This window comes from Dendrobium catenatum, unplaced genomic scaffold (assembly GCF_001605985.2).
Source record: "Dendrobium catenatum unplaced genomic scaffold, ASM160598v2 fragScaff_scaffold_1573, whole genome shotgun sequence".
In the NCBI taxonomy this organism is placed as follows: Eukaryota; Viridiplantae; Streptophyta; class Magnoliopsida; order Asparagales; family Orchidaceae; genus Dendrobium; species Dendrobium catenatum.
Genome location: NW_021320035.1, coordinates 314,153 through 328,092, shown reverse-complemented (window position 1 = coordinate 328,092; position 13,940 = coordinate 314,153). Strand labels below are relative to the sequence as shown.

The 13,940-nt window shown below is 38.8% G+C and overlaps 1 protein-coding gene across 1 annotated transcript; it reads right to left on the bottom strand.

The window, feature by feature from the left end:
* Positions 1–271: 271 nt before the first annotated feature.
* On the bottom strand, positions 272–1,729 carry LOC110103185 (AAA-ATPase ASD, mitochondrial-like). Its single transcript, XM_028700674.1, is given in 1 exon segment — positions 272–1,729. A coding segment is annotated over 1 exon segment (1,458 nt).
* Positions 1,730–13,940: the final 12,211 nt, after the last annotated feature.

Below are 13,940 nucleotides of genomic sequence, written 5' to 3'. Positions count from 1 at the left end.
TAAAATTTAATCAGGACTAGTTTTATGTATAATAATTATAATTAATCTAATAACTATTAAATTATTGGGTTTTGATCTTCTTTCAGAATAAAAAACTTTTTGTGTTATAAAGGAAAAACTGTGCCGCCTTCAGCCACAAAAATTATTTTTTTTATTACTATATTATCCTAAAATACAAAGATAAAACGATGAAAAATAAGAGAAATTAACGTGCCACGTCATCCAACGTGGCGTGTCCAGATTGACCTCCGGAAGTAATAATTTTTCCCGGCTAGGTGGTTGGTGCGGCGGATTCCTTCTCCTCGACCACTTTAGCCACCGTGGCCTCCAACATCTCCTCTTCCCCTTTCGCTGATTTCAACTTGGACTCCATTAAAGCTTGAATCAAGTTCGTGAGACAGACCTCCACACTTCCGGCGACTTCCGTTACCTTCTTTGGCATTAGATTCTCAGCCACATCCGCCGGCGTTATATTCCTTTCCTCCAACAGCCTCTGTATCTTCTCGAACAGAGTATGATCATTGATCCCTAGATAGTTCCTTGCTAGAACCTTAAACCCTTCGAAATCACAGTAAGAAAGCTCAATGTGCCGATCCATTCTACCCCTCCTTATCAGCGCCGGATCCAGCTTCTCCACAAAATTGGTCGTGAAAACCACCAGTCTCTCCCCACCGCACGCCGACCATAAGCCGTCGATGAAATTGAGAAGCCCTGAGAGTGTGACCTTGCTCTCTGTATTCTCCTCGCTTCCTATCATCTTCTCCTCCTCTTCCGACTTCTCTCTCTCCTTCTTCCTCTTGCCTGAAAGATCGAGGGAGCAATCGATGTCCTCGAGGACAATAATCGCCTTCCCGCTGATCTCGAGCATCATCTTTCGTAAAGCAGAGTTGTTCTTCACTGCGGTGAGCTCAAGATCGTAGACATCCTAATCGAGCAGATTAGCCATGGCGGCGATCATCGTCGACTTGCCGGTCCCGGGCGGACCGTAAAGGAGATACCCCCTTTTCCATGGCTTGCCGACACGGGAATAAAATTCTTTCCCACGGCTGAATGCAATCAGATCATCGACGATATCGCGCTTCTTCTCCGGATCCATGGCGATGGTTTCGAAAGTCGCAGGGTGCTCAAAATTGACATGACTCCACAGCTTTCGAAAATCATAGCTATCATAGCTGGTATTGTTCGTATAAAGCCGTCGCACGCGGTTTTTGAGGCCGATGGCTTTGCCTTCGTCGAGCACGTGGCGGAGATAAGATTTGGCGACGAGGTCGCGGTGGCGGCGGTGGAAAGAAAGGCGGTAGAAGCGGCGGTCGGGGGGAGAGGGGTAGAAGGAAATAGCATGGGATACCGAAGGAGCGATCTGAGAGGACCAATACAGTTTGGCGCCGGAGAAAGAGTCGATGACCTCCTCGTGGTCGTCCATGGCAAGGATGAGGGTGGAGCCGGAGCCGGAGCGGTCGTAATCCGCCTTTAGACGTCGAGCGTGCTTGGAACAAGAGGAAGCGGAGAGGTAAGATTCGACGGCGGCGTAGGCCTCGCTACGCCTGAGGCGCTCGCCAGTGTACTCGAAGAAGGTGATCTCGATGTAAGGATAGAAGAGGGAGACGAGCTTCATGGCGTGGACGCCCAAGTGGTCACCGAGAATGCCGGAGAAGTACTGGCGGAACATTGCCCAGAGGAACATTGCGCTCGTCAGAGCAGAGCCCCATCCCGCCCACTTTTTCTGCATTCCCCTTCCTGTTCTCTCTCTCTCTCTCTCGTGGTTAGGGTTAGCGCGCTAAGCATGCTGCATTTTGTAGGCTTGGGAGTATGAATGAGATTGAACAGTATCGTCCAAGATTCCATGTCAGGTGTTTATCTATAGTTTTATTAGGTTTTTATTTAAAAAAGTATCACTTTATAGTTTATAGTAATTTTCTTGCAGGATAAGTTATACCTTTTATATATATATATATTTTAATATTTTAATTTGATTTCAAATGACGAATTAACTAGCTTGAATGAAGATTGAACTTGCCGACTCTCGTTTTTCTCAAATTTGTGCTGGCGTGTATTTGATCGGGTTGACTGGCCCTTGTCGAATTTAATTTGAATTAGATCGGCATCGAGTTGGGTATAATTTCATTAAATTAATATAATCGCGTCTCATTGAAACTGAATCAACTCGATTTGAATCAAATTAAGATTGATTTGAGCTTAAATCTGACCCGAATAATCCCAAATTAATTCTAATTGACCTACAATATGTTTTTAATGAATTTTAAATTCAATTCCTAATCAAGCAATCAGATCCGACATTTTAGAGTACATTGAAATCTCGACCCTGTCGATTCAATTTTTCTTAGTCGTGTACTCGCGTGACTTGCCATGCTGGTGCGAATACAGATGGCTTTAGCGTGATCGAGTACATGCAAGCTCTTCCTTTTTCATTAATAGAAAAATCAGAGCAGAGCGGGACTTCAAAAGATGTTTTAGAAGGATTTTGACGAAGCTTTTTGAGAGATTGCACTCGGCTCTTTTTGGCATTTTTTTCTTGTCTCTCGGTTCACACATCTCAAGACCGCTCCGACAAATTATTGCATCAGGTCACCGGACGCGGAGAATAGGTTCGGACGTCCAATAAAAATTTGTCATGTTACCTGCGCTTTAGTTGCGCTTTAATTGCGCTTTATCTACGCTTTTGACTGTGCTTTGACCTACGCTTTACCTGCGCTTTTGACGTGCTAAATTTAAAATAATATTTTATTAATATCCGGACCTATCTCCGCGTCCGGTGACCGGATGCAATAATTTGCCCCCGCTTTGGCCTACGCCCCATTCGCAAGCTCTTCCTTTTTCATTAATATAAAATTTGATAAATATTTAATATAATATTGAGTATAATATTCAAGAAATTAATGTAATTGATATATCATCAAAAACTTATCTACATCGGGCACAAATCTCGAGGAAATATCATGTTGGAAACTTCAAAAATTAAATTGGAGACCATCTGAGCTATGATTTCAGCGAACTTACATTTGAACTGAACGTCTCAGAAATACGAACCCAACGACACCAAATTCAACTCAATCCAAGCCCAAATGAGTCTAAATCAAGGACCCGAAGCGCTATTGGAAGGTTTGAACCACAATTTGGATTACCAAACTATTTTCAAACATCATGTGATTATAATAGAATCGAGTAGCTTGACGAGGCGAATCCAACGAGCCCAAGATCGTTGAATTCCGACATAACTAAGACCTTTAAATGTCTGACGAATGGTCCACGATAAAGGATTCAATATCGGTCGTCCATCAAACCACTCCCAATTTACCCTTGATCTCTCAACTATTTACGGGTCATGTCACTCCATAAATCTATAAATAGACCCATCATTTCTCTTGAAAAGGGGGGCTCCATACAAGAGAGCAAGAGAGAGATCAGAGATCGCTCTTGTGAGACATCGTTCCCTTACTGTTCCTCTCTGACTTAGATTTTCCTCCCAGGATCGGCCGGAACGATGGTGAGATCGTCCAGGACGATCAGTGTACTGAAACGGCTGCTTTCTGAATCGTCCTGAGAATAGTTCTGGGAACCGTCCAGGCCGATGGATTTTGGTCTGATCATCCCAGGACGATCTTGCGATCGGCCGGGCCGATCAGCTTTATGATATAAGAAAATCAGCTCGTTTTGAGGAGAGAGAAAATCATTTTAAAAACAAAATATCTGATTTGAGGAGAGAGAAAGAGAAAGGAAAAGAGGAAATCTTGGGTTTCGGAGGCCGCGGAGCGCTTTTCGTCCGACGCCGCTGTTGGGAAAAGTGGAATATCTCGTAGTAAGGCTCCGAATTCCTATTTCTGTTTTTCGAAGATATTGAGTTTTGACCGTGTGCACTTGTTTTGTGTTTTCGTAGTCGAACTTTTGACCTGATTCCGTATTGACACAACTTTCACCGCACAACTTTTGGTATGTTATAGATATGATTATTGTACACGATTTGAGTATTTTCTGCAACGATTTTACCGGTCGGAATTGATTCTACGCGATTTTAATTGAATAGAAAAATATCAGGACTTGATTTGATTTGGATTCTATTAGAACAATAGTCTTGTATTGATGTTGTGAATATTCTACTGTAATTGGAGAAATTTGGAATTTGTGCTTTTTGCAGGATTTTGTGTAAATTTGACAGAATGCCGTTACTCTGCCCGATTTTCGTACGATTTCTGATTTGTCTGAAATTGATAGATTGAATTGATATGTGCATGACTATTGATATGATTGTTCTAGATTGCTTTAATATTGATAATTGAATTGATTATTGATTGATTCTTGAATTGATTATTGAATTGACTATTGATACTGAGATACAAGTGGAACATGGTTGAACGTTGGTTGGAGATTGATTGACCTGTACAGGATGGTGGGCCGACGGGCTTTCCTTTAAACATCGATTATGGATTTCTACAACAGCACTATTGATGGGAGTCATAAGGGGTTTATAGATATGCTGACGGGCAGCCGACGGGCAATAGAGTGACGACTCTTTTTATTGAAACCAACGTATAGATATCTACAACAGCAATATGGATTCTACAACAGCAACATAGCCAGTTGTTTGTACTTGTTTAGTATCATTGTATTGACGTACGGATTTATTGTTTTATCAATTTCTGCTTTATTGATTTGATCGGATTTACTGTTTTGTACGGATTCATTGATTTCATTGATTGATCATTGAGCATGGATACTATTGATTATTGATTATTGATTATTGATATTGATATGGACATGGATGGATATAGATATTGTATAGATTCATTGATACTATTGATTCTACATTGATTTGACTTGCTACAATTGACTTATTGATAAGATAGATTGAGATTTATCGTATTGCTTTTTCGATTGATTTTATTGACTTGATAGTATCGATTTAATTTGAGTTCATTGATCGATTCGACTCGACTGATTTGATGGATTGATTGATTTGGATTTATTGTATTAATTGATTTATTATTGTTTAATGACGGATTTATGGATTTACGGATTTATCGTTTTGATTGCATGTTATTGACTCGTGGATACTGGCATCGATATTGATATGAATTCTGTGTATTGATTCATAGATATTGACACCGACATTGATATAGATAGTATTGATTGATAGATACCGACATCTATATTGACATAGATATGATATTGATATATGGATTATGATAGTGACATATGGATACTATTGATACGACAGATCCTGACATGCTATTGATACACTGATACAGTGATTCGTCGTACCGATTATCGATTGATTGATTGAATGGATTGTTGCCGTATGGATTTGATTTATCGTAGAATAGATTTCTTTATGTAGCTGATTGTATTGATTTCAATTGACTTGATGATTTCATTGTATGGATTTGTTTTCTTTTGCTAGGTTGATTTATTGGGTTGATTCGATTGTTCGTTAGATTTCCCTACTAATAAATATAATTGACTGGAAAGTGCTCTATTGATTGAGATGATTTCCCTATTGTAGCATCGTACGTAGTCATTAGTGAACCGTCCTCGCTTCCGTAGTGTCATTGAATATTGTATATTGATATCGAGTAAATCGTATGGAATAATTGGATTGACTGATTGGCAAGAATGATATAGATACAATGAATTGACTAGACGACACGATTGATTGAACCGATAGTTTTGATTGATAGACATTGATACGATGGATAGATATTGACTGGAAGCACTTACTGATTTGATTGCTGAGGCGTATTGATTTATCGATGTTTTTACCGCTGTATTGATTATTGACTATTGGGGGATCTGATTTGATTTGATTTAATTTGATTTCCGCTGCATCGATTATTGATTTCATTGACTATAGATTTCCGTATTGCATAGACTCATTGACCATTGACTGATATGGATTTGATTGGCTGACATGCATATTGATAGCATCGCCGTGCTTTGATTTCAGTTGTAGGCTTTGGTGACCTACTGGGCTTTGTAAAGCTCATTATATGTGGTTAAAATTTTCAGGTCCGAGCAAGGGAGCAGGAATGGAGAACTGATCAAGACTGTCAGACGAATCCTTTCACTATTGATATCTGGGGCATCACAGCTCTTGCCTCATCGCTCCTCCTCAACCACCGCATGTGTTCCGCCGGACCACCGTCAGACGTCGTTGCTTCGCCGGACCACCACTTGAGGCCTTGAGCTCCACCAGGTCACTACGTGACGCCCGGACTTCCGTCGGACCACCACTTGAGGTCCTGAGTTCCACCAGATCACCACGTGACACCTAGACTTCCGTCGGACCACCACTTGATGCCCTGTGCTCTACCAAGCTACCATGTAACGCCCAAACTTTCACCGAACCACCACTTGAGGCCCTGAGCTTCGCCGAACCACCACTTGAGGCCCTGGGTTCTACCGGACCACCACCTGATGCCTGGACTTCTCCCAGACCACCACATGATGCCCAGACTTCTACCGGACCATCACCTGATGCATGGACTTCTATCGGACCATCACCTGAGGTCCGAACTTCTGTCGGACCACCGCCTGATGCCTGGAGTTCTATCGAAGTACCACCCTACTACTATGGTCTTGTAGACCCCGATCTCCTGCCAACAACGATCCTTCCGACCTCCGTTGTATATTATGATCCTTCCGACCTCTATCACCTGACAACGGTCTTTCTAACCCCGGTCTCTTGCCAACTACGATCTTTCGGACCTCTATCTCATGCCGACTATGATCCTTTTGACCTCCACCACCTTCTATGGTTCTTCCGACCTGCATCACCAGACAACAGTCTTTCTGACATCTATCCTATCGATTATGGTTGTGCCGACCAAACAAATATGTCTATATTGTAACTCCCACCATATAATGCGCTCTATATGATGTACATTTGTACCATCAAGCCAAGGTCTTCTCCCAAGAAAGGGCCTCATTTGTAATCGACTGCAAATACTAATGGATTCAGTCAAATTGGGCTAGGCTCCGGGATTTTTCTTCCTTTTCAGGGGTTTCCACGTAAAAGCTCTGATGTCTCTTATGAACGCTATACACTCTCCCTTATGTGCTTGTGTGCTGGATCTTCGTACAATGCTAAGACATTAAATTATATATTTCTCTACCGTCGCGAATATTCTAGGACACAACAGTAATAAAGTTTAAAATGCTAAATATAATTTAATATGCAAATTTGAGTTAATAATATGTCTTGATTAAAACGGTGATGAAAATTATATAAATAAATATTAAAATTAAAATTTTTATAAATTTTAATACAATATAATTTATTTTTATAATTATAATATTTATTATATTATAATATATTATTTTCATATAAAATAATAATCAAACAATTAAAATTATTCTAAGAGGCTTAACTAAATACATCATTACAAAAAGTTTTGAATAATTAAATAATTATTTTATCATAGTTGTAATTAAATAATAATAAAAATGATACATCACACAAATCATCTTGATCATTCACGAATTTTGAAACATGCTTCGGGAGACAATCCAACGACACAAAAATCGTTCCAATCTAATCCCGCATGGGTCCAAATTGGGGGGCCGAAGCACATATATGGAAGGTTCAAAGTATAAATTGGATGACCAAATGATATGCAAATATATCATGCTTATAATCAAATCGAGCAGCTCGACGAGAATAATCCAACGAGCTCAAGAACGATTCATTCCAATATCATTAAGACAATTAAATGTTGAATGAATACTCTATAATAGAGGGAGTCAATATGAGTCATCTGAGGGAGCACTCCAAATTTACCCTTGATTACTCTATAATCGTGAAACATACCACTCTAAAAATTCTATAAATAGAACCCACTTCCCACATAAAAGGGGAGCTTGGACCTTTTTGCTCGAGATTAAATAGAGCTTTGAGGCTTCAGGGTAGAGCTATAAACGAACCAAACGTTCAACGAGTTACTCGTGACTCGGCTCGATAAGAGCTTAATTATGTTCTTTTAATAAGCTAAATGAACGAGGTTGAACACCTTTAATACATAATTGAAAGCTAAATGAACGAGCTTGAATTGCTTGTCATTCGGTTTATTTATTTTCACGAACAATATCATTTAAAGCTTGTGAATAAGATCATTAAGAAGCTTGATTAAGGTTCTCGTTCAGCTCAAATTGTCTTGAAATAAATAAATATTTTAAAAATAAATATTGTTAATTTAACTTAACTAATTTAATAATTTAATTCTCTCCTAATTTGATTAACGTTTATATTTAATTCATATTTATTTAATTCACATTTTTGAACATAAATACTTTCATGTTTATTTAATCCATCGTGAAGAGCTTTCACCTTTTTTGATGACCTGCCCGCCTCTCTCTCCTCCATGGCATGCCTCTCTCTCCTCCACGTCATCACTAACAAAAGAGAGTGAAGTTTAGTCCCACACGGCTTTTGGGTGTTTTGGATTTGCTCAGTGTAAGTAAAAAAATGTATGGTGCAGTCAATGTTCAGTAGGTAGGGTGAAGGCGACGGGAGATGGGTTGATGGTATTTTTTTGGCAAGTCCGGATTAAGTAAATTTATTTTGTTAAACTAGCCACGCTAAGAGGCTCGACAAGCCTAAAATGAATCAAGTTTGAGCAAGTATCATTTTAAACAAGTTTGAGCTCGAACAGAGTTTGTTGATCTAGTATTTCGTGCATTTGCGCCCGATCGAGCTAGAGTTATTTGATTAACCCTCATCGGGCCATATTTGACTCGAATTAGTGTCGATTGGATCAAATTGGACCCAAAGTGAGCTGAATCCAATTTTAAAAAAATGGATCATTCTTATAATCAAAGACACCAAAAAGAAAACTATATCATATCAAGAGATAAACATAGTTGATATATCATAAAAAAAAAAAAAATCTTGATCGGGCATGAATCTCAAGGGGAAATCAAGTTAGAAACTTCAAAAATTAAATTGGAGATCTTCTGAACTCCAATTTTAGCAAACTTACAATTGAACTGAACGTCTCGGAAATAAGGACCAAGGACACCAAATTCGACTCAATTCGAACCCAAATGAGACCAAATCAAAGACACAAGGTTCAATGAACAATTATTACGTCCTCCAACCGGACGTAGAGGAACGTCTGGTCGGAGGCCAAATCCAGCCAAAAAAAAGTTGTACCGAGCAATACCAAACAATAACGAGGAATATCATCATTTGAAGACCCAATACCGAGTTATACCAAGCTAAACCGAGAAATACTGAGTTATACAAAAGTTGTACCGAGTTTTTCTTTAACTCGGTACAACTCGGTATTTCTCGGTACAGCTCGGTATAACTCAGTATTGGTCTTCAAAAAGCGGTATTCCTCGTTAATATCAAATAATACCTAGTTGTACCAAGCAAATACCGAGTTTTTTTGGCGGGATTTTGCCTCCAACCGGACGTTCCTCTACGTGTAAAGACGTAATAAAAGTTCAGGTTCAATACATAATTTGGATTGTCAAACATTTTCCAAGCATGACATGCTTATAATCGTATCGAGTGGCTCAATGAGACGAATCCAACGAGCTCAAGATCGCCAAATTCTAATATCATTAAGACATTCAAATGCCCAATAAACATGCCATGATTAAGTGATTCATCATCGACCGTCCATTCAAACTACTCCCAATTTACCCTTGATCTTTCTCCTATTTAGTGACCATGCCACTCTATAAAAACTATTAATAGACCCTTCATTTCTCATTTTGAGGGGGAGAAAGGGAGCCCAAGCAAGAAGAGAATGAAGAGTTCTCTTACCACGAGACTCCTCCTGGCCACTGACCGACGCCAGACTTCCACCCGTCGCCAAACTTCTACCCAACACTGGACTTCCACCTATCGCCAGACTCCTACATGAAGCCGAATTTTTACCCGACACTGGACTTTAGCCCGTTGCTGGACTTTCGTCGAACTTCTACTCAACAATGAACTTATGCCCGTCACCAGACTTTTGTAGGACTTCTACCCCTCCGAATTTCCACCCATAGCCGGACTTTCATTGAACTTCTACCTGATGTCAGGCTTCCGCCCATCGCCGTATTTCTACCCAACATCGGGCTTCTGCTAGTCAACGATCCTTCCGACCTCCTTCACTAGACAACAGTCTTTTTGACCACTATCTCCTGCAGACTATGGTCCTTCCGATCTCTGTCGCCAGTTGACTACGGTTCTTCCGACCTTCGTCGCCCGTTGACTATGGTCTTTCCGACCAAATGAACACGTCAACCATGATTCTTCTTGTTTCCACCATGAGACACACTATGTATGATGTATATTTTTTACATCAAGCAAAGACCTTCCCTCTGAAGAAGGGCCTCATTTGTAATCAACTACAAATACTAATAGATTCATTCAAACTGGGCTAGGCTCCGTGGTTTTTCCCTTTTAAGGATTTTCCACGTAAAAATTTTGGTATCTCTTATAAATACTACACACCCTCTTTTTATATGTATGCAAACCAAGCTAAGACGTTAAATCTTATATTACTCTACCGCCGCGAATATTCGCGGACGCAACAATAGTATTCCACAAGGGATTTGAAAGTATGAATGAGTTTTAGAAAAAAAAATGAAAATTTTAAAATAAAATAAAAAAAATAAGAATATCATATCATTTGGGGAGACAATAATAACATTCTACAAAGATATTTTAAAATAAAAATATGTTTGAAAACTTAATCTACGTTCAAAGAGTTTTTTTCCTTATTTTTTAGGAATAAAATAGGATTTATTTTAATATGGAATCCTCAATTCTCCATAAGTGCAAGTCTCTATGATTAATTATATCTTAAGAAAGATACTCTTAAAAAGACTCTCTATTATAAACAACGATTTCATATACTTTGAGTACAATATTAAAGACATGAAAGCAAATAGAAAATCTTCAGGAGAAGGCTGCGCACAGGAGTTTTGCCCCATTTTTTCTCTAGTTCAAATCGAAGGGTTGTTCCCCTCTTTACTCTGTTTCGACCAGGAACTACATGCATGCTCTCGATTCAGCCAAATGGGGGAATATTTGAAGCAAAAAGAGAAAGTGGAGCAGTTCATATGCAGTAGTGATCCGACTTGTCAATAGTAGTAGATACTTGTCAATTGTTCTTATCAGTCTCCACCATCTCCACTTTTCCTTTATCTGATTTCAACATGGATTCCATTAGAGCTTGAATCAAGCCCTTGAGACAAACCTCCACATTTATAGTGACATCTGTAATCGTCTTCAACATTACATTCTTAGCCACTTTGACCAGCATTATTGCACCAATCACCATGCTCCAACAACCTTGGTATTTCCTCAAACAAAGTATGATCCTTGATGCCCAAATGCTTCCTCAGCAAGGCCTTAAACCCGTCAAAATCATAGTAAGGGAGCTCAATGTGCTAATCCATTCTTCGCCTCCTTATCAACTCTAAATCCAACTTCTCCACAAAATTGGTAGTGAAAACTACCAACCTCTATATGCAACATGCCGACAACAAGCTGATGAAATTGAGAAGCCTTGAGAATGCAATCTTACTCTATCTATTCTCCTTTCATCCTATATTCTTCTCTCCTCTTCTAGTTTCTCACTCACCTTGGTGATCCTTCAAGGCATGAACTGGTATGGGCAAGTCCTTTGGAGGAGTACACTGAAGATAATTGCAATCTTTATTTGATTTTTTAGGACGAGTCTACATGCTATGATATTCATAGAGGGATTGGTCATTTGCCTAAATATTAGTGCCGTCGATTGCCTTGTGGGGCAATATTTTGTTGAGATACTTGCTACTTAGTTCTTGCATGTTTGATATTCTTGTAGCTTGTATGTTTTTGATGATTCAAAATATTATTGTTTTGATTATTATTTCTCATAACATATTTTGAAAGAATTATTTTACATGTAATTGAAGTTTGTATTTTTCATTTTATTGAGTCCAAGAGAGTGTGATTGTAATTGAGTAACTGAGCACACACACACACCCGGGGAGAGTTTAAAATTCATATTTTTTAAACTAATCGTACTGTGCGATATCCATTTATATGGGATGATCTGGTCAGTTATTTTCCCCGACAAGCAGTCGAATGAACAAAAATGAAAATTTTTCTAAGTATGGATCGTACGAGACGATCCCAGTTCGTACATGCTTTCAAGAGTACAAAATTGACGGGTCCGTTCTCGCTCTAAAATATTTTTTCTAAGTATGGATCGTACTGTATGAACCCAGTTCATACATGCTTTCTAGAGTACAAAATTGTGATGTCCCATTTCATCCTGACGTTTCGTTCAAATGAATTTAAAATTTTTTTATAACTGATCGTACCAGACGATGACATCATTATACGTACGCCATCCAGAGTACAAAATATTGGGATTCCTTTTCGTACAGAAGAATTTTGAAAATTTTCATACTTTTTGTCCCGGAAGAGCATGGTTCATACTGGATGATGATCGGGTACAAAATGATTTCATACCGATTTATAATAGGTTCGTACACAACAGTATTTGAACTGTTCATACATATGAAATTCATTCGTATTGTACGATCATGTACACTCAAAATTGAAAACTTCAGTTTTCTGGACGATTTTTTATCTTTTGTATAAAAAGGTCCACTAAAAATTGACGTGAAAAAATCTCGTCTTTGTAATTTTTCAAGGGCAATTGAAGGAGAGAGTTTGAGAGAGTGTTTGAGAGAGATTTCTTACTAGTGGAGTGTGAATGGTTCACAAGGTTACTCAAAGGTAAAGATCTCTGTGTGATTTGTGTTTTTCACTATTCCTCTTGTCTTTCTAGATTGCTCGTGAGAAGATCTTTGAAAAAGATTCGGTTCTCTACCGACACTTGGAGAGTGTTAACAGCCGATGGTTCTCTGCCGACACTTGGAGGGTGTAAAAGAACGACGGTTCTCTGCCGACACTTGAAGAGTATGAACAGTCGACGGTTCTCTGCCTACACTTGGAGTGTGTGAAAGGACGACGGTTCTCTGCCGACACTTGGAGAGTGTGAAAGTACGACAGTTCTCTATCACACCGGGGATTGGTGGAAGAGAGTTTTGTAAAGGCTTCTCCGTCTTGATGTGGGGGCAAAAGGAGAGACACTTTGGTAATAGCGCAATACCTGAAGAGAGATTCTTTAGGGAGTGAAAGTAGGTCGTGTTTGACTGAACCACTATAAATATTTGTGTCGTTTAAATTTTCGCATTTTATTTACTACAAGTTTTTATTCTGTAGTTGAAAAATTTGTTTTCAAATAACTTCAATTAACTTGCTACAAATCTTTAAAGGTTTTCAATTTTTAAATTCAAGAGTAATTTTTAAAATTACCAATTCAGCCCCCCCCCCTCGGTTAGCCTTGGGACTAATTCATAAGGGCTTAATATCCCTAACAAACTTTCAGATCTCACTCACCTTGGTAATCCTAGCTCCTAGGTATGAACTGGTATGGGCAAGTCCTTTGGAGGACTACACCGGGCGAGTCTACATGCTATGATGTTCGCAGAGGGATTGGCTGTTTGCCTAAATATCAGTGCCGACGATTGCCTTGTGGGGCAATATTTCTCTTAGGCAATTATCATTTTGACCACATGATCCCCCTTAATATCAACTTCCTTGATAGGAACCTGTTTAAATGCCTACAAGTTACCCACTTGGACATGCATAAATATATTTCCTCCATTACCATTCTTTATCACACTTCTAGGTTTGCTGTTTGAGTCTCATTGGTTCTTATACGTTTGGGAATCAACGAGCTTGAACAAGGCTATTACACTAGTTATTTATAATTGCATAAGTTTTTTTCTTAATAAATAATAATTTTATAAATATATATTTTGATTATTGTCAGACAACCAATCACTTATTCTTTTATTTTAGTATTTGACAAAACTTTTAATTGGCTGACACTCCCAATAAAAATTAAAATTAAAATAATGACTAA